General features: G+C 42.9%; 1 protein-coding gene across 3 annotated transcripts in view; it reads left to right on the top strand.

The window, feature by feature from the left end:
• The window catches only part of LOC137431539 (ADAMTS-like protein 1), a 322,494-nt gene that overhangs the window by 203,127 nt on the left and 97,450 nt on the right, over positions 1-21,917 (top strand). For 2 of the 3 annotated variants that reach the window (XM_068122959.2, XM_078782172.1), the window contains exons 14-18: positions 1,386-1,533; positions 6,312-6,405; positions 9,110-9,396; positions 14,376-14,505; positions 14,854-15,064. In XM_068122959.2, coding sequence (XP_067979060.2) covers positions 1,386-1,533; positions 6,312-6,405; positions 9,110-9,396; positions 14,376-14,505; positions 14,854-15,064 — 870 coding nt within the window. Of the gene's footprint in view, positions 1-1,385; positions 1,534-6,311; positions 6,406-9,109; positions 9,397-14,375; positions 14,506-14,853; positions 15,065-20,414; positions 20,595-21,917 lie in introns of all 3 variants that reach the window. The other variant, XM_068122957.2, reaches the window with a different exon arrangement.

Here is a 21,917-nt window from a genome sequence, read left to right as displayed (position 1 = left end):
TTTTAAAAGCAGTCAAAAAATCCTTTGAAAGCATATACAGTACATATTAAAGGTGAATGTGGAGGAGCATATACAGTCACGTGAAAAAGTAAGTACACCCCATGTAAAGTTTTTACTTTTTCAACATATTTCAACATACAGCTATTTGATCTTCATTTCAACAATATTGATAGATGACGGTGATATAACATAACAAATATCATGAAACATTTACATTTTGATAAAGTTTGCATGTGGAAAAAGTAAGTACACCCCTACATTTATCACTACTTCAAATACCTAAAATTAGAATCAGGTGCACCAGCTCAGGTGCAAATGATTAGAACATCGTTAGAGAGGATCTTGGAGGAGCCTGTCTTATTTAAACCTCAGACATTTCGTTTGGTTTGCTCTTTGTTGTTGAAGTGTGCGGCGTCACCATGCCTAGATCAAAAGAGCTCTCTGAGGCCTTCAGAAAGAAGGTTATAGATGCCTACGAGTCTGGGAAGGGATTTAAAAAGATCTCCAAACAATTTGAAATCAATCATTCGACTGTCCGGAAGATCATCTGCAAGTGGAGAAGATTCCAAACAACTGCCAACTTGTTCAGGCCAGGCCGCCCCATCAAGTTCAGCCCGAGAGCAGACCGCAAGATGCTGAAAGAAGTCTCGAAGAACCCCAGAATATCATCACAGGACCTACAGGTAGCTGTTGCCACTGTTGATGTCAAAGTGCACGAGTCTACCATTAGAAAGAGGCTGCACAAATTTGATCTACATGGGAGGTGTGCCAGGAGGAAACCTTTGCTGTCCAGAAAGAACATCAGGGCAAGACTAAAGTTTGCCAATGAACACCTCGGCAAAGACCAGCACTTCTGGAACAATGTGCTCTGGACAGATGAGTCAAAGGTAGAGCTATTTGGCCACAGTACCAGAACACATGTTTGGTGAAAACCAAAGACAGCATTTGACCACAAGAACCTGATACCAACTGTATCAGGACCTGACCACAAGAACCTGATACCAACATCTTTGCTCTCTACTTCTTCTGGTTCCTACTGATGACTCCACTTTGCTCTCTACTTCTTCTGGTTCCTTCTGACGACTCCATCTTTGCTCTCTACTTCTTCTGGTTCCTTCTGATGACTCAATCTTTGCTCTCTACTTCTTCTGGTTCCTTCTGATGACTCTCAATGCACTATTTGGTTTTCCATTACATCACCAATGTGTGGAAAAATAACTATTAAATTTTCATTGCTTTCAAACCAGAAAATAGTATACAGACCATATGTGGCATGTTCAATACAGTAATAAATACTTTTTGATAAAACAATTTGTTAAGATAATTTTATAGCATTGTCGTGCATGGTATCTTCTTATGAGTGGCTTTTGCTGCTCCATCTGCAGTGCACAGTAACTTGTGGACAAGGATTGAGATATCGTGTTGTTCTCTGCATCAACCATGCTGGGGAGCATGTCGGGGGATGCAATTCCCAGATAAAGCCCCACGTCAAGGAAGACTGCATTGCATCTGTGCCTTGCTTCAGACCTCGAGGTACCACCCTTGGGCAAATCAATGTCTTATCATTGTCTGAGGGAATTTGCAAGCTAGTTTCAGCTTGTTGGTTTCATATATATTGTCGAATTGCCATTTATTATATCTCCATTGGCTTTCAACCATCGAGTATGTGATTGATTCCTTGTCTGAATGCAAACTGCTGTGCCACTCTTTATAGGATATTTTAAGCAGACTCTTGTTTGCTAGCATTCTCTTGTGGATGTTAACGATTTATCGGTACTTTTTGCAACAGTAGATCATCAAACCATATTCAAATTCTAATTATTGCACTGCTCTCTGGGGGTGTTGCATCAGCGACATATGTTAATCCACAGAAATGATGCAAATGGGCATTCAGGTGCCCCTGATGATGACCAAGCCCAATGTGCAAATCCCAGATTGTGATTCCTGAACCTTCTCCTGTAAAATAATGGGAATTACTTGTTCTAATGTAAACGTTGAACTACAATGAGGGTGGCATCGTGTGATTACGGCTTTGAAAAATGGGTCTTTGAAATCAAAAGTTGGGATACCTTACATCTTTCTCAAAATGGTTAACATGACCAGGGCTGCAAACCTTAACTTATGGATAAAGTATTTTATTCATTTATCCCGTCATTGATTAAACTAGTGAGCTGCTCGTGTCCGCACGGGATTCTAAACAAGGTAGGGATGGAGATGGCAAAAATTCAAATGGCGTCATTGAGCTGGCAAGCTGGGAGCAACAATTCACATTTATTGCACATTTGATGCAATTTAAGTACTATGCTGCAAATCAGCATCTTGCATGGTGGGGCCAACAGGATGGCCTTCTTGCATGGTGGGGCCAACGAATATATGTACCCTATAGGTACATATATTCGTCTCTAATCTGTCTAGCCTGGGTTTGTATCTCGACCCAGCTATAAACTGTCATTCCCGTGTTTCACAAGCGCAGTGATTTATCAACAGGTGTGTGCCATCCCTTGGATGGACGTTAAACGGGAATCCCATCTACTAGCATTTATTGGTGGACGTTAAGGATCCCACGATGTCCTTCAAAAAAGTAGGCAAGCTATCGCTGACACCATGGCAAAATCCCAAATGCCTGCCCTAACCAGCAGAGGGCATTGCATCAGCAGCACAGCCACGCACTCAGCCAATGATGCTACCCCGCAGCCTTGTGCTGTATACGAACGAAGATGAATCTTGCATGATCAATTATTTACACAATTGTTATTCTTGAAATTACAAGGCAAATATAATTTATTTCTTCTGATTAAAATCCAACCAACCCATTATTATGATAAAATTAATTGTAAGCTCCCAGTTGTCCTTTATTACACACCTGCAAGGGATCTCTGCAGATCTACATGAGGATTTGTCAGGTTGAGAAATGCTGTTCGCTGAACTTGGTGAACACACTCCAACTCATACTTATAAATCTTTAAAATTATTAGGAAACCTTTGTTAGAACCACTACTACAACTACTACGACTACAACAAGTACGACTACTTGTTTTAATAACAGGCACAAGGCTCAAGGAAGAGCAAGGTAGTGTTGACATGGGGATAAACATCAAGAAAATGAACGAACATGAAAAGAGGAGAGGGGGGAAGGGAGGAAAGAAAATGGAAACACTGAATCTAGCAATGACTGATAAGTGGTTGCATTGGGAATGGTTAATGGGGGTAATAAAGATAATGGCTGAGAATTGGGACTGATAAGAGATGGCGGTGCACATCTTTCCTGAAGCACTGGTGGGAATGGGAAGAGTGACACAGAATTGCCTCTGGAAGGTGGTTCCATATAGGACTACAGTACCTTCAGAAAGTATTCACACCCCTCTACTTTTTTCACATTTTGTTGTATTACAGCCTGAATTTAAAATGGATTAAGTTGAGATTTTTTTTGTTACTGATCTACACATAATACCCCATAATGTCAAAGTGGAATTTAGTTTTTTTTAGAAATGTTTACAAATTCATTAAAAATGAAAAGCTGAAATTTCTTGAGTCAATAAGTATTCAACCCCTTCCCTTTGACACTCCAAATTGAGCTCAGGTTCATCCAATTTCCATTGATCATCCATGAGATGTCTCTACAACTTGATTGGAGTACACCTGTGGCCAATTCAATTGATTGGACATGATTTAGAAGCAAACACACCTTTCTATATAAGGTCCCAGAGTTGACAGTGCATGTCAGCGCAGAAACTCTACCATGAAGTCAAATAAACTGTCCGTAGAACTCCGAGATAGAATTGTGAGGAGGCATACATTTGGGGAAGTGTATGAAACAATTTCTAGAGTGTTGAAAGTTCCCAAGAGCACAGTGAGCCCCATAATTAGGAAATGGAAAGAATATGGAAGTGCTCAGACTCTTCCTAGAGGTGGTCATCCGACTAAACTGAGCAACCGGGCAAGAAGGACCTTTGTCAGGGAGGTGACCAAGAACCCAATGTCTACTCTGACATAACTACAGAGTTCCTGTCACACATGAGGCCCCAATATATAAATTACTAGCAGAGTTGCCCGGCGTTGCCCGGAAAATAAATAGTCAGTCACATGTGTGTCGTGAGCTTTTTATAATCAGAGGAAGCCATGCCCCTTGGGCATGACCCGCTGCCATGCCCCTAGTCTAAATTATTAGATTTAGACTAGGGGCATTGTTCGTCTGTTTGTTCGGTTGTGCCTCATGGACAGCCTAAGGAAGTGGCTTAGAGAGGTAAGAGGTGGTCTATGGGGGGTAACTTTTCATGACAAAAAACATGGGCGCATCAGATTTAGACTAGGGGCTTTATAGGATATTTTAGCCTAAATCTGATGAACCGAACCGAACCTGATGAAGTGAACTAATGAACTGAAAAATCTTATGAACCGAACCGAACATATAGAACAGAACAACGCCCCTAGTCTAAATCTGATGCGCCCATGTTTTTGTCCCCCGTCGCACCACGGAGCGAAAGGGGGACTATGGTTTTCCCCTCCGTCCGTGTGTCCGTGCGTGCGGGTGTGCGTGCATGCGTGCGTGCATAAGCGAAGGACCGCATTCGAATTTGGTGTGTGGGTGCAACCCACGTCAAAATCCAAGATGGCCGCCGCCATGTATGTCTGATGCCATGTATGTCTGAACCTTGTGAGCTGAATATCTTGAAAAATAAGCGAAGTACCAACTTCTAATCTGGTGTGTGGGTGTATCTCGGCATCAGGAAGAACGCTATTGAAAATTGGGTCGCCACGTCAAAATCCAAGATGGCCGCCGCCATGTATGTCTGAACCTTGTGAGAGGAATATCTTGAAAAATAAGCGAAGTACCAACTTCTAATCTGGTGTGTGGGTGTATCTAGGCATCAGGAAGAATGATATTGAAAATTGGGTCGCCACGTCAAAATCCAAGATGGCCACCGCCATGTATGTCTGCACCTTGTGAGATGAATATCTTGAAAAATACGCGAAGTACCAACTTCTAATTTGGTGTGTGGGTGTATCTCGGTATAAGGAAGAACGCTATTGAAAATTGGGTCGCCACGTCAAAATCCAAGATGGCCGCCGCCATGTATGTCTGAACCTTGTGAGCGGAATATCTTGAAAAATAAGCGAAGTACCAACTTCTAATTAGGTGTGTGGGTGTATCTCGGCATAAGGAAGAACGCTATTGAAAATTGGGTCGCCACGTCAAAATCGAAGATGGCCGCCACCATATATATGTCTGAACCATGTGATCGAAATATCTTGAAAAATAAGCGAAGTACCAACTTCTAATTTGGTGTGTGGGTGTATCTCGGCATAAGGAAGAATGCTATTGAAAATTGGGTCGCCACGTCAAAATCGAAGATGGCCGCCGCCATGTATGTCTGAACCTTGTGAGCGGAATATCTTGAAAAATAAGCGAAGTACCAACTTTTAATCTGGTGTGTGGGTGTATCTAGGTATAAGGAAGAACGCTATTGAAAATTGGATCGCCACGTCAAAATCCAAGATGGCCGCCTTGCGTCTTCCACTTTGTCAACTCACATCACTTCACCACGGGGGACATAGGCGTAACGCTTGTTTGTCATGAAAAGTTACCCCCCCCCCCATAGACCACCTCTTTCCTCTCTAAGTCACTTCCTTAGGCTGTCCATGAGGCACAACCGAACAAACAGACATTCACAAATAGGTTTATAGATAAACAATCCATATACAGTCCACACATAATCTGATGGACAGAAAAGTCAGACAGGCAATGGCATACTGCTACTGCATTCATGCATGAACACTCGTTTTATCACTTTTATTAGCTAAAGATCACTGCGACCTAGCTAGTGGCGTACCTAGAGGCCTAGCAACTCAAGACAGCTCGGGTCTGTTAGTTTGTGGTGGACATGATAAGCATAGAATGCCTCAAGGACGTTGGGTTTCCTCCTAATTTCTTTCAGTTCAATGTTAAACAGCAGTATTGTGACTGTTTAAAAGGTAATCACACATTGGATATAATTGCCTGAATAGTGTGCGGTTATAATATATTTTTCTTTCTGGTAGGTGTGCCCCACTAAACGCCACTATAAGCTATTTATATGCATTAACAAGGAGTTCCTCCAAGGTGGAAAAGGGGGGCAAATGAAATAGCTACAACCTTCATTGTGGGGAACAACCTCTGTTGTGTGACCCCTTGTCCCCCTGTCAAGTTTGGTTGAGATTGGATAAGTACGGAACGACCGACAGACAGAGAGATAGACAGACAGACAGACACCATATTGGGTATGTTAGTATTATATTATAACAGTAATCTTACGTATTCATCATTCTTCCAGAGAGAATGCCTGTTGAAGCAAAGGCACCATGGCAGAAGGAGGCACAGGAATTGCAAGAAGAGAAGACCATCACGGAAATCTCTGAACATCCTTCGTAAGCCGCACCCTCAAAAACATTTTCAGTGGCATGGCTTGTGATATTCCTCTTTTATTTTGTTGTATAATGGAATATTTGCTCACAACAGAGCCACTCCTGAGTTTCCTCATTTTAAGCGTACCAGGCTGGCAACATGCAATTGAACCCTAACTTAACTTGAGACGATGATAGATTTAACTCCGCTCTTCCCTAGCCTTTGATTTTCTGTGAAATGTTTAGATTCGAAACTGTGAAATCACTTTTTCATGAAATCATGGCTGGATTACTGTGCTTGGTTGCATCAAAGATTTTTGTTTGTGAGTTTGGGAGCAAACTGTTTTTTCTTTTTAAGGAATTGTAATTTAAAATGGCCATCATTCAAGCCTTTTTGATGGTCAGCCAGTAAAAGTAGGCTCCAATCGAGCCACACAAAAAGCAGAAAACTATCCAAATGCTCTAAAATTCACAATTTCGAGTGTAGCACTTATTGTACCTTGTGTTTGCCAAGAACACTTGATTTGGCAATCAGATGTCAGCTCAGGAAAAACAGTTGCATAAGGTATGGATTCATGCACCAGGTTATACCAATACATTGTTTTTCCCAATATTGTTATGAACCCATGAAATGCTGATCACAAACTTACCCTTTTCATGTTTTAACGGTTGATCTCAAAATTCTGCCCCTTTCTTCAGATTGCACTCTAATCCATGATGTTCACTTGTGAAAGTTGAACCTTTCATTGTATCTGCCTGAAATTGGTATATAGAGTGCCCTCAATAAGTATTATACCAGTGACGTCAAATTTATTATTATCACTATATACTCAAGAAATTTGGATTTGAGGTCACAAGATAAATATGAGGCAAGAGTACAGAAGGTCAGCTTTTATTTCTTGGTATTTCGATGCATATATGTTTTACCAATGTAGAACAATAGCACTTTTTATATTCATTCCCCCCATTTTAGGTAAGCATAAGTATTGGAACAGATTAACTTAAAGTAAATTAAAATAGTATAATAGTTAGTATTGGGTTGCATATTGCTTACATGCAATAACTACATCGAGCCTGTGACCCATTGATATCACTAAACTATCGGTATCTTCCTTTGAGGTGCGTTCCCAAGCCTTTACTGCACCTATTTCCAGTTGTTGCTTGTTTTGGGGGGTTGCTGACTTTTGTCTCCTCTTCAGCAAGTGAAATACATGCTCCATTGGATTTAAATCAGGAGATTCACTTGGTTAGTCTACATCCTTCCACTTTATTCCCCTGATGAACTCCTTGGTTGCGTTGTCAGTGTGTTTGGGTCATTGTCTCGCTGTATGGTGAAGTACTGCCCAATGAGTTTGGAGGCATTTTATTGTACACAGACAGACAAAATATTGCTGTATACTTCCGAATTCATTCTGTGTGTGCAATCATTAGTTACATCATCAAGAAAGATGAGTAGGTAGGCCAGTTCTAGATGCAGCCATGCAAGTCCAAGCAATGCCACTACCTCCACCATGCTTCACAGATGACGTAGTATGCTTTGGATCATAAACAGTTCTTTCCTTTCTCCACACTTTCACCTTTCCATTGCTTTAACAAATGTTTATCTTAGTCTCATCTGTCCATAAAACTTTGTTCCAGATCTCTTCTGGCTCACCTCTCATTCTTGGCAAATTATACTCTGGCCTTTTTGTTTTTGGTGCTGATGAGAGGTTTGCATCTTGCGGTGTAGCCTTTGTAATTCTGCTGTCAAAGTCTTCTGTGAACGGTATTATTGTGACACTTTCAACCCTGCACTCTGGAGGTTGTTGGTGATGTCACTGACAGTTGTTTTATGGTTTATCTTCACAGCTTTGATGATGTTTCTGTCCTGCAGTTGTTTTCCTTGCCCGACCTGGTCTATTGCTAAGTACACTAGTGGTTGGTTTCTTTTTCAAGACATTCGAAATTGTTGTATTTGCTATGCCCAATTGTTGTGCTGTGGTTATAATTGAATTATTCTGTTCTTTCAGCTTCCAAATTGCTTGCTTTTCTTTCATTGGTAGTTCTCTGGTCTTCATGTTGGTTTATGCCTACTGACTCCAAAGGCAGACACCCAAGGCGAAAGCAAAGGCTAAAACCAAGACTCGACATTCACAACTCTTTTATGTGTGAACAATCAATGTAACAAGAAACACCTGAGCTGCAAGAACCACCATTCAGTCATTTGTTCCAATACTTATGCTTACCGAAAATGGGGGGACTGAATGTAAAAAGTGCTATTGTTCTACAATGATGAGACATATCTGCATAGAAATACCAATAAATTCAAGCTGACCTTCTGTTCTCTTGCCTCATATTCATCTTTTGATTTCAAATCCAAATTTCTTAAGCATATAGCAATAATGACAAATTTGACTTCACTGTTACAATACCTCCGGAGGGCACTGTGTGCACTGTAAGTTGCTGACAATTAGGAACTGATGTGAGATCTCCTTCTGAGTTGAGCATAACACCTTATTACAAAGTCTAACACTCGACTTAATTTCGATCAAAATACTTCCTCTTCCATCTTCCTTTGTTAGTAAGCTCAAAATAACTAAATTCAATGTAATACTGTTCACTTGCAATAAAATGTGTGTACTCTCCTTCATGCACTGAATGGCAAGGGTTCATTAAATTGTTACAAGAGCAACAGTGGTGAAACCTGCACATTATGCCTTATTGACTTTAAAATGTGCCTCCCTCACAGCTTTTTACCACAATCTTGGTCCACATGCAGCGTGAGTTGCGGGGCAGGGCAACGTTCACGTGCCCTACAGTGTCATGTCCTGCTGCCCTTTTCCCAAAGTGTCGTACAACTTCCACTGGAAGAGTGTCTTGAGGCTGCTGGACCTCCTCCTCCTACTCAAGAACCATGCTTCCTGGTCCCATGCCCTGCTGATGGTGGTGGCCATGAGGAATCAACTTCCACAAAAAGCCCTCATTTTGATTGGGAGTACGGAGGATTTACCCAGTGCTCAGCAACATGTGCTGGAGGTACTATTATCTATCTATCAATGATAAGTTATCCTAAGCCTTAAATTGAAGCTATTAGACAAATATAATGGAAAACTAGTCTTAATCACGAAGTCTCTGCATTGGTGTGAATAGGTAAAACAATGGATGTTGTTCTTGTTGCTATTGTATCCTCAGCCTTTCGTCAAGCGAAAATACAGGCATAACTCTAGCAGCGTCCACCGGATGCTCCCAGAGCTCTAGTATAGAAGAGATGTTGAAGAGATTCTTTGTTGGACCAGAGAGAGAGAGGCAGCTAGTCATATGTGTGGTGGTTTGTGGGGCAGACAGACAGAGGGTACATGTTGGGTTTAATGTGGGTTGGGGCCTATGTTGATATTGCATGAGGGAGGGGTGGTGTCTCCACCAGAGTCGAGCCAGATGGACTTTTACTTCACGACTAATTGTGGCTCCAGAAGAATATATTTCAGGGGGAGAGGGTGGTTCAGCTATTTTAAAGACCTGGAGGGAGGAGTTGGATTGAAGAGAATGTGAGAGTTTGTTCCAGAAGTGGGGAAAAAGAGGAATGAAAGAGTGAAGGTGAGCAGTGACTCTGGATTTTGGCAGTTTCACCAGAAGGGGATTCATGGTGGACTGTATGCGCATTGTAAAACTTTTGGTCATGTTGTTTCAGTCAATTAAATCACTGAATGAGCAGAGGGTACAAGACCAGAGGCATTTGACCAGCTGGTGATTTTATCACGGTCTGAAGAGAGGGTGGAGGCTGCAGCTTGCCTATCTGAAAAATGAGGGATGTCATGGCAAAGGGTGGAGTTATCAGCAAATAGATAAAGGGGATTTTCCAGAGAGTCATGGAGATGGGTGATTAAGATTAAGAATAGGACTGGGCCCAGAACACTGCTTTGGGGCATTCCAGCCTTAACAGAGAGAGGAGACGAAAGGATTCTGTTAAGAACCACACGTTGGCTCCGAGAGTAGAGGAAGTCAGTAAGTTTTAGAAAGTTATATGTCGCGTTGGTCTTGGATGCCATAGGCAGAGAGTTTGGAAAGCTAGGCGGGGTACCAGTGGATCGAAAGCATGAGATATGTCTGGAGAATTGAGGGCCTGATCTCATGTCTGACATTGAGGGCCTCCATCAATTGTTGGGAGAGTAGAAGTAGCATATCCACAGTAGAATGACCTGATCTAAATCCATATTGGTGATCTGAGATGAGGCCATTGGAGAAAAGGAAGGATTTTATGTCAACTGTGATGATGCATTCCATGACCTTGCTTGGCTGCATCATTATCTGGCCATGCCGCTGATGTAATGCCCCCCTTACCAGCTAGCTGGTATGCATTTTGCCGACCTCGGAAGAATGACAGGCTGAGTCGACCCGCCTGGTGCATGACAGGGGCTTGAACTCAAGACCCTAGGATCTTAAGCCAGCCACCTTAACCGTTACACCAACACCAGGCACCTTGCTGATAAATGAGAAGTAAGCTAATATGTCTGCAGTTAAGGGGAATGGTTTTTGCACCTATTTATAGTGATGTTTGTTGGTTTCCAGGCAGATGGAAGATAACTTCTGGAAATTGTAGGGTGAAAAGGCCAGAGAGGTGTGAAAGAGCAACAGAGCAGGTTTTCAGGACATGTGAGCTGATTCCATCCGGTCCAGTTACCAAATTAGTCGAGGCTTGCCAGAACCTTTATCACCTTCTCAGGTGAAAAAACACAGAGCCCAGGAGCAGTTGAGTATGACTGAGCAGGGTGGGTACAGAGGGCAAGGATTTGGGAAAAAAGCTTATTAAGGACACAAAGAATTGAGGCATTTGGTCTTCCCACGAGTGGAGTCGGTTGTGGTGCCATTTGAGGAGAGGGAAGGGATGAGAAGGAGCATACTCTGGAGACAGATTTAACAAGGCACTACCAGATTTTAATGGAGGGAGACAATTAAACTTTGAAAGTTTAATCTTGAGGTTGCACAGATGTTGTTTTCTGCCTCTCCTGAGAGTGGACACACACTTGTTGCGGGCTTTTTGAAATAATCTGAGATTGCCTTCGGATGGATTTGCCTTCCAGGAAGATAAGGCAAGTTGTTTCAGGGCAACTGCCTCAACACAGGATTCAGTGTATCATGGGCGGGAAGAAGGGTAGGATAATTCAAGACGACATGGGCTGCATCTGTGCATAAGAGGGCGCAGGTTTCTGTGGAAGAATTCCCAGGCTGAGTTAATATCAGGTACGGTAGATATAGGAAACCAGTCCTGATGAGAGATTGCTGCTTGCAGTCCATGCCAATTTGCCTGAGTGAATAGCCAAACTTGCCAGTGCTGAGGCAGCTCTATGAGAATTGCCAAAGAGATGTTGACTCTCACAAGCATATGACTAGAAGAGCCAATCGAAGCAGAGGAAGAGTAGGAGATATTTGCGGGGAAATTTGTCAACACCAAGTCCGGATGGGAGGATTTTCTATCGTGAGAAATCTGTGTCGGAAAATTCACAGTCGCGGAAGTCCTTTGCTTAAATGCTAAGGCTTGTGAGAGAGGTACCAACACCCAGCCAATGTGCATGGTGACAATTGAAATGACCGCATATGAGAAAGAGAGAGTTGGGATGAGTGATTAACGGTTGGTCCATGTGTGTGAGAGATGTCGATGGAGTCGTCACTGTTTGGAAGATGGCACAATACACAGACAAACATGAGGTCGGAGCGGAGGGGAAATCACGGCCAAGGTACTCCTTTGGGTTGGAAGGTGTAATATCAGTACACAGACAGTGAGAAATTGAGTTTTTGATGAAAAGTGCAACTCCACTGCCAGGAAGGGTTCTGGCCTCAGAAATCGCAGGAGACAATAGCCAGGGAGAGACACTAAGAAGGCAGAGATGTCCCATTGGAGAAAGGATTGTGTTAAACAGATGATGTCCCGTTTTGTCAGCAACAGCTTGGATTGAGAGATCTGTCAGGTTGATGTCGAGGCTTCGCATGTTTGAAGTCCACAAAGTGAGAGACAGTGGAGGAGGCATTGGGAGAGTGTTGGAAGTGAGGCTGGGAGGATGGGGGAAGTGAGGCTGGGAGAATGGGGGAGGGGAGGATGGGGGAAGTGAGGCTGGGAGAATGGGGGAGGGGAGGATGGGGGAGGGGAGGCTGGGAGGGTGCGGGTGGGGGAGGAGATGGTAGGAGACAGGGTGAGGGAGCGGCTAAGAAGGGAAGGGACGAGAGGGCAGCTGAGAGGGGACAGTATGGCGAGGAAGCCGAGATGGGGCAGGACGTGTGGGAAGCCAAGAGGGGGTGGGATGGAGCATTGAGGGGGTGGATTTGGTGGGGGGTGAGCTTTGAGGGGCTGGGGTGAGAGGGAAGCTTGGAGGGGATTGGGTAAGAGGGGAAGCTTGGAGAGTGTGGGGTGATGGGGGGGGATGCAAAAAGAAGGTACATTAACTTGAGGGATGCTGAAGAGGGGGATACGTAGAATTGGTGGATTTGGAAAGACATGGGCTTGTAGGAGATGTTGGGGGGTGTACTGACACAGAGGGGCTTGACACCATAAAATAATGTGAAGTGGATTTGATTGTTGTGCGCAGACAATGTCTGCAAAGTGGACTTTTCACGATTTCCAAATTTAGCATTCTGAGATAAAGATTATGGGATGGGTGGAAATAATTTCTGTTGAAGGCATGGAGAAAGGTGGTGGTGTAGGAACGAGATGAGGAGGGGTTTTGTATCAAAGGCTTAGGTGTGAGACAGCTTTGCAAAATATGCTCAATGAAGAAGAAAAGGGCTAGATCGTGATGAAGAAGAAGAACATGTGGGGTACTATTAACAGAGAAAAAAAGGAAACGGAAGCATTTTAATATGTTTTACAAAGCTTTTAAAAGTAGAAGCATTTCCTTCAATGAAGATTCAGTTTTCAGATATAGGGAAAAGAGAGAGATAAAGAAAGAGGTACAATTATAAGGCCAAATGAGATCGGGGAAATGGGGTTGAGAGGATCAAGGATCTGAGCAGATGCACCAAGAATATGATCAGATTAAAGTTTGGAAATAGTGTTCCAAGTTGTGGTCGGCTCGAGTATGGGAGAGCTTAAAGTTATAATATCAGGGGGTCTGAGAGAGTCCTGAAGGTGGAGAAGGAGTCTTTTGGGCGAGTTGTGATCACTAACGATATTTAAATGGTGTAATTGTTCTGGAATTACTGTATTCTTGTGTCTTGATTTTGGTTGGTTAACGAGGAGGGGTCTTTCCCATTTTCAGGTTATTAATTACTGTTCCGATGAAACCTTATCTTCATCTTGCTTTCCATGGCGGTTAACTTACTTTGATCAACGTTGCGTTCATTTCATCCATTATTAGATAGACATGCCAGACAGACAAGCCTGGTGTTGGCTTAGCGGTTAGGGTGCTGGCTTGGGATCCTGGGTTCGAATCCCGGTTGATCGCTGAATTAATGCCAGGGGGGTTGACTCAGCCTGTCATCCTTCTGAGGTCGGTAAATTGAATACCAGCTCACTGGTAATTCCCTGTGTGCCGCAAGAGGCGACTAACATGGTTGGCGGCAGGAAGGTCATCCGGCCATAAAACATTGCTTCAAAAAGGGGGACCAAGGTGCCCGAAATAGGCCAACCCCTGCTCTGTGGGGAAAAATGGCCTCTAAAGGTGGTCATCCCAGTCTATTACAGCCAGGTTCCTATGTCCATGGAAGCTGTAAATTTTTGCTATAGGTAAGGATATTAATTAGAACATCTCAGTGGTCGAGTCTGTATAACGCCTTGTTGCATTGCTCTCACCGGTGTGTTTTTAATTCCGATGGCTATACTTAGTGAAAAATCTATAGATTTCTACAATGAGGAGCGACTCAAGCCTCAAATATTCACGACTTGTCATGCGCAGCACTCTATGCTCTGGCATATGGGTTATGGAACTCTACCCGCATCCTCCAAGGATATTTATTGAGTAAAGAGTGAATGTTGCTTTGCTTATCCCTATATCTGACACATAACCTTCGTGTTTTTTTCTCTCCAGGAATTCAAGAAGCCATTGTAGTTTGTGTGAACCAAGAAAATGGTGAGGCAGGGAAGGAGAGTTTATGCATTTTCCAAAATCGACCTCCTCTACTCCAACGGCTTTGTAACTCACAACCCTGCCCAGCAAGGTTAGATTTCCTGCTGGCGCCAATCTTGGAAGCTTTTCAATCATTTAATTGCAGGGTAAATCCTTGTTTAACTTTGACTTGAATGCACTCCATTGCACAAATCCTCCTTGCCCTTTTCATGAGACTTGATTAGAATATGATGAGCAACTCATAAGATCTCATGATAAATGCAAAGTGTTTAGCAAGGGCTGGTGAAGGAAAAGAAGATGGAATTGAAGAAAAGTATATCTTGAAATAGCAAACCACCTGGTATATTATTTGCATATAGACTGCTGCAGCAACACCGACGCTCATGAAAAGGGTATGGTCTTTGCTATCTTCTGGGTTGCTTTTCTTTCCTGGCCGTAGCTGGCACGTTGGCAACTGGAGCCTTTGTTCGAGCTCTTGTGGTGCGGGTGTACAAAGTCGGCAAGTGAGATGCTTGCGTGTGCTGTCCCATGAGGCTGATGGAACGGCTGTCGTAGCTGATGGCAGTTGCAGCATGGTGTGGCCAGCCGAAGTCGAGGCCTGTAACCAGAGGGACTGTCCACCTACTTGGCATACTGGTCACTGGAATGACGTATGTGACTCCCAGTTAGTCCATTGCATTGTTTATGTAACTGTCCTTCAAAAAAATATGAGAGCACTTACGGTTGGTTTCTTGGTCCGCACCTTGACTGGTTGCATTTTGATTGTGATTGCACTTGTTTATAATCTGCAAGATAATCTAATGAGTTGTTTATACAGTGGATTCCCCCTCTTTAAAATGTTTATTGTACCAAATAATTTAATCATGTAAGTAAATAGTGGCGTGATAATCAAGTCATTTAATTGCACTTAAAAAAAAAAAAAAAGAACCTTCCCATTTATGACAAGTTTCATTGGCTTTGAGTTCCAGCAACATCTTGTAAAGTAGTGCGACAGCCCATAAACTCCCTTATTTTCTTTTCTGAGCTGTTACAGTGAAGGTTTCTGGAAAAAGGAAAAATAAGACTCCATTCAAATAATGTGGAAGGTTAGCAGTGTAAGTGCTTTCTTAAAAAAACAAAATTTGTAAAATGATGAGGTCTCTGTACTACCTGATATTTCTACCTGCTGGCTTTTACACCACAATAGTAGCCTGAACATGCCTGTCATTTTCATCAGTTATTTACCTTTTTTTTCTTAAACCAAGATACAATTAATGTTTTAAGCAGTCATGGGTTTCAAATCTAAAGGCATCCAATTGAAGAGACCATGTCTTTATCAATTCGGATACTTCAGTGCGAAATATAGGCCTGGTGTTGGCTTAATGGTTAAGGTGGCTGGCATGAGATCTTAGGGCCTTGAGTTTGAGCACCTGTCGTGCTGTTGAAATAACACCACTCGGGTTGACTCAGCCTTTCATCCTTCTGAGGTTGGCAAAATGAGCACCAGCTTACTGCTAACAGCGGCACTGCATCAGCAGCACAGCCACACTTCCAGAAATGATGCAACCAGCAGCCACAATCTGCATATGAAACAACAACAACAACAAGTGCTAAATATAGCATCCCCAAACATACATGGCATTCAGCTGGAAAGGAAACCTCTCTTTTCAATTCACAGTTTTAATATCAGGCCGAGAAATTCTAAATTTGAAAAATTAGTTTATCTACGGCACAAAATCACGTTTTATAAATTTGCCTTATCATTTTTAATCTGAGCTTTGGATGTTGACAAGTTGCTTTATTCATCAATCCATCTATGTTGCCACCATATTAATAAGGCCCAGTCAAAAAAAAAACTGGGTTAAAAAAAAAAGACCATCAAAATGTGGGCAAGAATTTGTACTTTGGTCAGCATACTCTTTGCGAAATAAACCATGGGATCTCTAACGTTTACCAGCAACTAGTGTTGGCAGATGGGTTCTCCGGCTTAACATTCATCCGGCGTTGATGTACACATTGATGCCTCGCCCTGCACCCGAAACGCCAGGATGGCAGTTTATAGCTGGGTCGATATTCAAACCCAGGCGAGACAGCTCATCCGCAAGTGTGAATACTCCAAGCTATCCTGCCAGCCTGCTTTATACACAAGCTGTTTAAAAAAAAAAATCAAGCAAAACGACAAATACGCAAAAGAGTAAGTACTTCACTAGCTCTAACCTACCATGTGAACCATCGATCAAAATGCGCATCAAAACGAAGATTGGGTATGTCAATACGTTGGACACTTTGTCTAGGGGCGATATCTATCTATAATTCCAGTAATCTCTGTACGTTTGTACGTTTGTACGTTTGTCTGTCTGTGACCGCTGTTTCTCGACAACCACGGGTCCGATATACTTTTAACTTGCCAGGTATATTGCTGGGGACCCGAGGATGTGCCTTTTCAAGGTTTCATATTAATCGGACAATTACTTACCGAGCTATGTCCAAAAAACGATTCAACCAATCAGAGAGCAGCGAACGATCGCGTGTGCCGGCGTTGCGAATGGACCAAACCATTCCATGTAAATAGAGGGGGGGATTCTGTGGTCGTTGCGAATGGACGAAACCATTTCATGTAAATAGAGGGGGGGGGATTGTCACTGTACTCGCAAGCCGTTCGCCGTTCGCTTTGGCGTTGCGAATGGACCAAACCATTTCATGTAAATAGAGGGGGGGGGATATAATTTTAGATAGATATATAGTACGGGCATATATATAGTACGGGCATGCCCTAGTCTATCTATAATTCCAGTAATCTCTGTACGTTTGTACGTTTGTTTGTCTGTGACCGCTGTTTCTCGACAACCACGGGTCCGATATACTTTTAACTTGCCAGGTATATTGCTGGGGACCCGAGGATGTGCCTTTTCAAGGTTTCATATTAATCGGACAATTACTTACCGAGCTATGTCCAAAAAACGATTCAACCAATCAGAGAGCAGCGAACTATCGCGTGTGCCGAACGTGGCGGACACACTCTGCCTCGGATGGCACATTTGAGAGCGTATTCATTTATTTCACGTTTGCAAACTATGTTGGCGTTAAACTATGTTTTAAAACTAATAAAACCGAATTTGCGATTCATTCGCTTTCCTGCGCGTTTGTGCACGCGATGGCGATTTCTTTACCAAACTCCGGAAGCCGTTCGCTTTGGACCAAACCATTGCATGTAAATAGAGGGGGGGGATTGTCACCGTACTCGCAAGCCGTTCGCTTTGGACCAAACCATTTCATGTAAATAGAGGGGGGGGATATAATTTTAGATATAGATATAGTACGGGCAATGCCCTAGTTATAACAATACAGGTTAGAGACAACACAGACCCATATGGATTGCTGAATCCAGCAAGGTCCAGAAGCAAGACAAACTTTCCAACCATTTAATATCCAGATATAGTGAATTATCTTTTCTTTACAAAAAGTATTTACACCCTGGAAGACATTAAGGCATGGAAATCTTTGGATGCTTACAATTAGTTGAAGTCCGGGTGGATCAATGATGTGGTTGTTTTTGTGAACAATGGCTATCATGTTGTATGAGCAATGTTAGGCCTATAATAATCAATGACATTGACTTATGTTGGCAGAGCAGATAAACGTGATGTAATATATGTGAACGCCATGCCTATTTGCTCTGTCATATCCTTCAATACTCTCGGATGTTTATCTGGCTCCAAAGCTTTATCTTCTTTCGTCAACTCAAATAAATACACCAACTAATGTGAAAGACGACAACTAAATCACTAATACCGGCAGACGAGACGATCAATTTGATGTAAATCTGAGGGACGGCACACACATTGATGAATCATCCTTCTGTATACCACGGGGATGACAGTTTATAGCTGGGTCGGATTTGAACCCAGGCTGGACAGCTTAGAGGCGAGTGTGCATACTTATAGGCCATCCTGTCAGCCCTTATCATATGGTACCAAATATATTTTTTAACAACTCTCTATTCCTTAAACATAGTTTTGTCGAAAAATGGTGGCTAGAGACTAACTGATGTGACTTTTTACCTGCGACACTTCTTCAAAAGGATTGTTAAGAAGGTAGATTGGAAGGTTTGCCAAACAGTCCTTTCAGAGAGAATGAGGGTGTGAGTTTGTCAGGATTGAAAGACATATTCCAAGTGTTTGATGAGCTTGTGATTTTGTCAAGGTCTGAAGAGAGGTTGCTGCCTGCCTGCATGAAGAATGAAGGGATGTCAAGACAGAGGGTGGGTCATCAGCAAAGAGATAAAGACAATTTTCCAGAGAGATTGTGGATGAAAAATATGAATAGGACTGGGCCTAGAACACTGCCTTGGGGCACTTCAGCCTTGACAGGGATAGGAGATCAGAGGATTCCATTGAGAGCCACGCGTTGGCTACGAGAGTAGAGGAAGTCAGTAAGCCATATCTGGAGTTGGCCTTGGGTCCCATAGGCAGAGAGTTTGGAGAGCACGGTGGGCTGCCAGACTCTATTAAATGCTCGAGATATGTCTAGAGAGACAGTCCTGATCTCATGGCTGACATTGAGAGCCTCCATCCATTGTCATGAGAGTACAAGCATATGTCCAAGGTAGTGTGACCTGATCTTAATTTGAATTGATGATTTGAGATGAGGCCATTACAGAGGATAAGGATGGATGTTATGTCAACTGCGATAATGAATTCCATGACCTTGCTGATGGTTGGAACTAAGCTAATAGGTATGTAGTTAAGGGGATCAGTCTTTGCACGTTGTTTATGTAATGTGGTGATGTTGACTGACTTTCAAGCAGATGGAAGATGACCTAGGGCAAATTCTATGGTGAACAGAACAGAAAGAGGACGTGCAAGAGCAGCAGAGCAGGTTTTTAGGACATGTGAGATGAAGCCATCCGGTCCAGCTGCAGAATCAGTCAAGGGTTGCCAGAAATTATTCCATATTCTCAGGTGAAAAAGACAATCCAGGAGCAGTCGGGTGTGACTCGATAGAGTGGATACTGTGTGTGAAGTGTTGGAGATACAAGATTTGGAAGCAAACACAGAATTGAGGCATTCGGCGTTCTATTAACAATTTGTATCATTCCACTGGACTCAATATAAATTTATCTTCCCAACAGTAAGTGGTTAAAATATTTTAATTTCTTCAGATATAATGATGATTACTGAACACAAAATAATATGAAAATACCTCACACCTAGCTCGGCTTCACGCTGTTGAAACCAAAGCTTTCAGAATTATTGGAATCTCCCGCGATGAAGCTATCTCTGAGGGCCTTTCACTCACTCACCGCAGGCAGGTAGGTGGTCTTTCTGTCTTCTACCGACTCCTCTCCGGCCTTGCACCCCCAGCTCTCTCTGTGCTCTGTCCCCCAAATATTCCTACAGGTCGCACAAGATCTGCCAGCAACCCTCTGATGGTTAAACTGCCGAAATCTCGGCTCTCCGCTCACCTTCACTCTTTCATTCCTCTTTTCTCCCGCCTCTGGAACAAACTCCCTCACTCCCTTCAATCCCACTCCTCCCTCCAGGTCTTTAAAACAGCTGTTCACCACCATCTCTTATCTTCCCCCATCCAAAACCTTGATCTTTTCTACCCCCGCTAATTCACCCCAGATCCACCTTGTTTGAAATTCCAACTTCTTTCCTGGAAGTCCTGGCAGTGTCCATATGTTTTATACCTCTCCCACTGCCCCCTTCCCACGCCCCCCCCCCCCCCCCCAAAGCCCTCGCCCTCTCTCAGATCTCTCGATGTCTCCATGTCTCTCGGTCCCTGCTCTCAAATGTTGTGTTTGTGTCCTTCCCCCTCTCTCCCCATCTTGTCTACCGCTCCCTATGTTATATGTTTTATGTGTCGGTTTGTCTTTCTGTGTGTTCATGTGATTAATGTTCGCTCTTTCACGAGCCTCGATATTGTATACAAAAAAAAAAAAAAAAAAAAAAAAAAAAACTATTTAACATATAAGCAGAATTTAGTGGAAAATTGAATTAACTGCCTACTGGTTTGTAGTGCCCACAGAGCTGTGGGAGTCCCATGAGGAGTCGAGTGGTAGAGTGTCGAAAGACTCGAGCAGACGGTGGCTTCCTTCACTTGCAGGATGATTTGTGCACAAGACCAAAGCCTGAGTCCTTTATTTATTGTGCACAAAAGGACTGTCCCGCAGAATGGCATGCTTCGAAGTGGGGACAGGTAAATACACTGGTCTTGTCAAAAAGAACAGGAAAATACCCACTCAAGTTTGTTTGTTTTCTCATCTTGTACGTCTGTCAGTAGCATGAGAGTACTGTCAGGCAAAATGTCCCTGTCAGGAAAGGTGTTGCAATTAGCCTATGTAGGCTTATTGATGCTGTGGTGAGCAGTGGAGCAGCAGCGAAAATTGCATTAGGCAATGGGTAATTCTGTTTCTTTCAGACTACAACTCAGGAGGTTATATACGTGTACAGAGTGGCCACAAAGTCCCGATGCATAATAGTGTGTCCGCTGTTACTTATTTGTTTTCCAGGTACTGCTTCAGCATGACGGACACCAGTGAGTACACGATAGAAGAGAGACTGATAACTTGTGTTTGGGTTCACGACCGCGCGTGAGAAGGAGCAAGCTTTGAGGACATACGGACACAATTTTCGCAGAGGTTCGATAAGACAGTTCCTATGCGTGACACGATGCGAGCATGGGAGAAGAAGGCTTTTTCAACAGGGAGTGTCCTTGATTTGACTTGATTTAGAGCAAGGCTCTTCTGCAGCGATTTCCCATCATTAAATCAAGACCAAGCGTATTTCTTTTGAATGAGTGTGTTATTTACCTCTCAAATCGATCCAGGAATGTTTATTTTTGGTGCAGAGAAAATCCTCATTTTTATGATGAAATTGAACAGCATCCTCCTCACGTCATGATGTGGGCCGCAATTTCAGAAGATCACTTGATAGGGCCATATTTTTTGATACAAGTGTCAATCACACTGCTTATTTGAACATGCTTCAGATGTGGTTTGTTCCACAACTGCGTGAGAGAGGCCTCGAGGCAACAGCTATCCTGAAACAAGATGGTACACCAGCACATTATGCTCTCGCAGTTAGAGAATATCGCAACGACAATTTAAGTGGACGATGGATTAGAAGTGGATCTGAGATAGTGTGGCCTCCTCGAAGTCCAGACTTAACAACATGTGACAACTCGCTTTGTAGCATTGTGAAAGAGGAAATTTCTCATCTCTGCCTAACAACAGTTGTAGACCTCAAAACAGCTGTCAGGGGCTGCTTTTATGACTTCCAACCCTTAACATGGAAGAAGATGTCCAGAAGATGTCCAGCATACAGATGAATTCTAATTAAATTCTAACTGCGTGCATCGGGACTTTGTGGCCACTCTGTAAGTGTGTGTGTGTATATATACAGTCATGGCCAAAAATATTGGCACCCTTGCACTTTTTTCAAATAACTCACAATTTTCTCGAAAAAATAAGTTGAAATTCACAAAAGAATTTGGTCTCCACAATTCTTTATTTCACTGTTA

This window comes from Myxine glutinosa, chromosome 7 (genome assembly GCF_964187855.1).
Source record: "Myxine glutinosa chromosome 7, kmMyxGlut1.1, whole genome shotgun sequence".
NCBI lineage: Eukaryota > Metazoa > Chordata > Myxini > Myxiniformes > Myxinidae > Myxine > Myxine glutinosa.
Note: the sequence above shows the minus strand (reverse complement) of the source record. Positions and strands in the feature narration are given on the sequence as shown.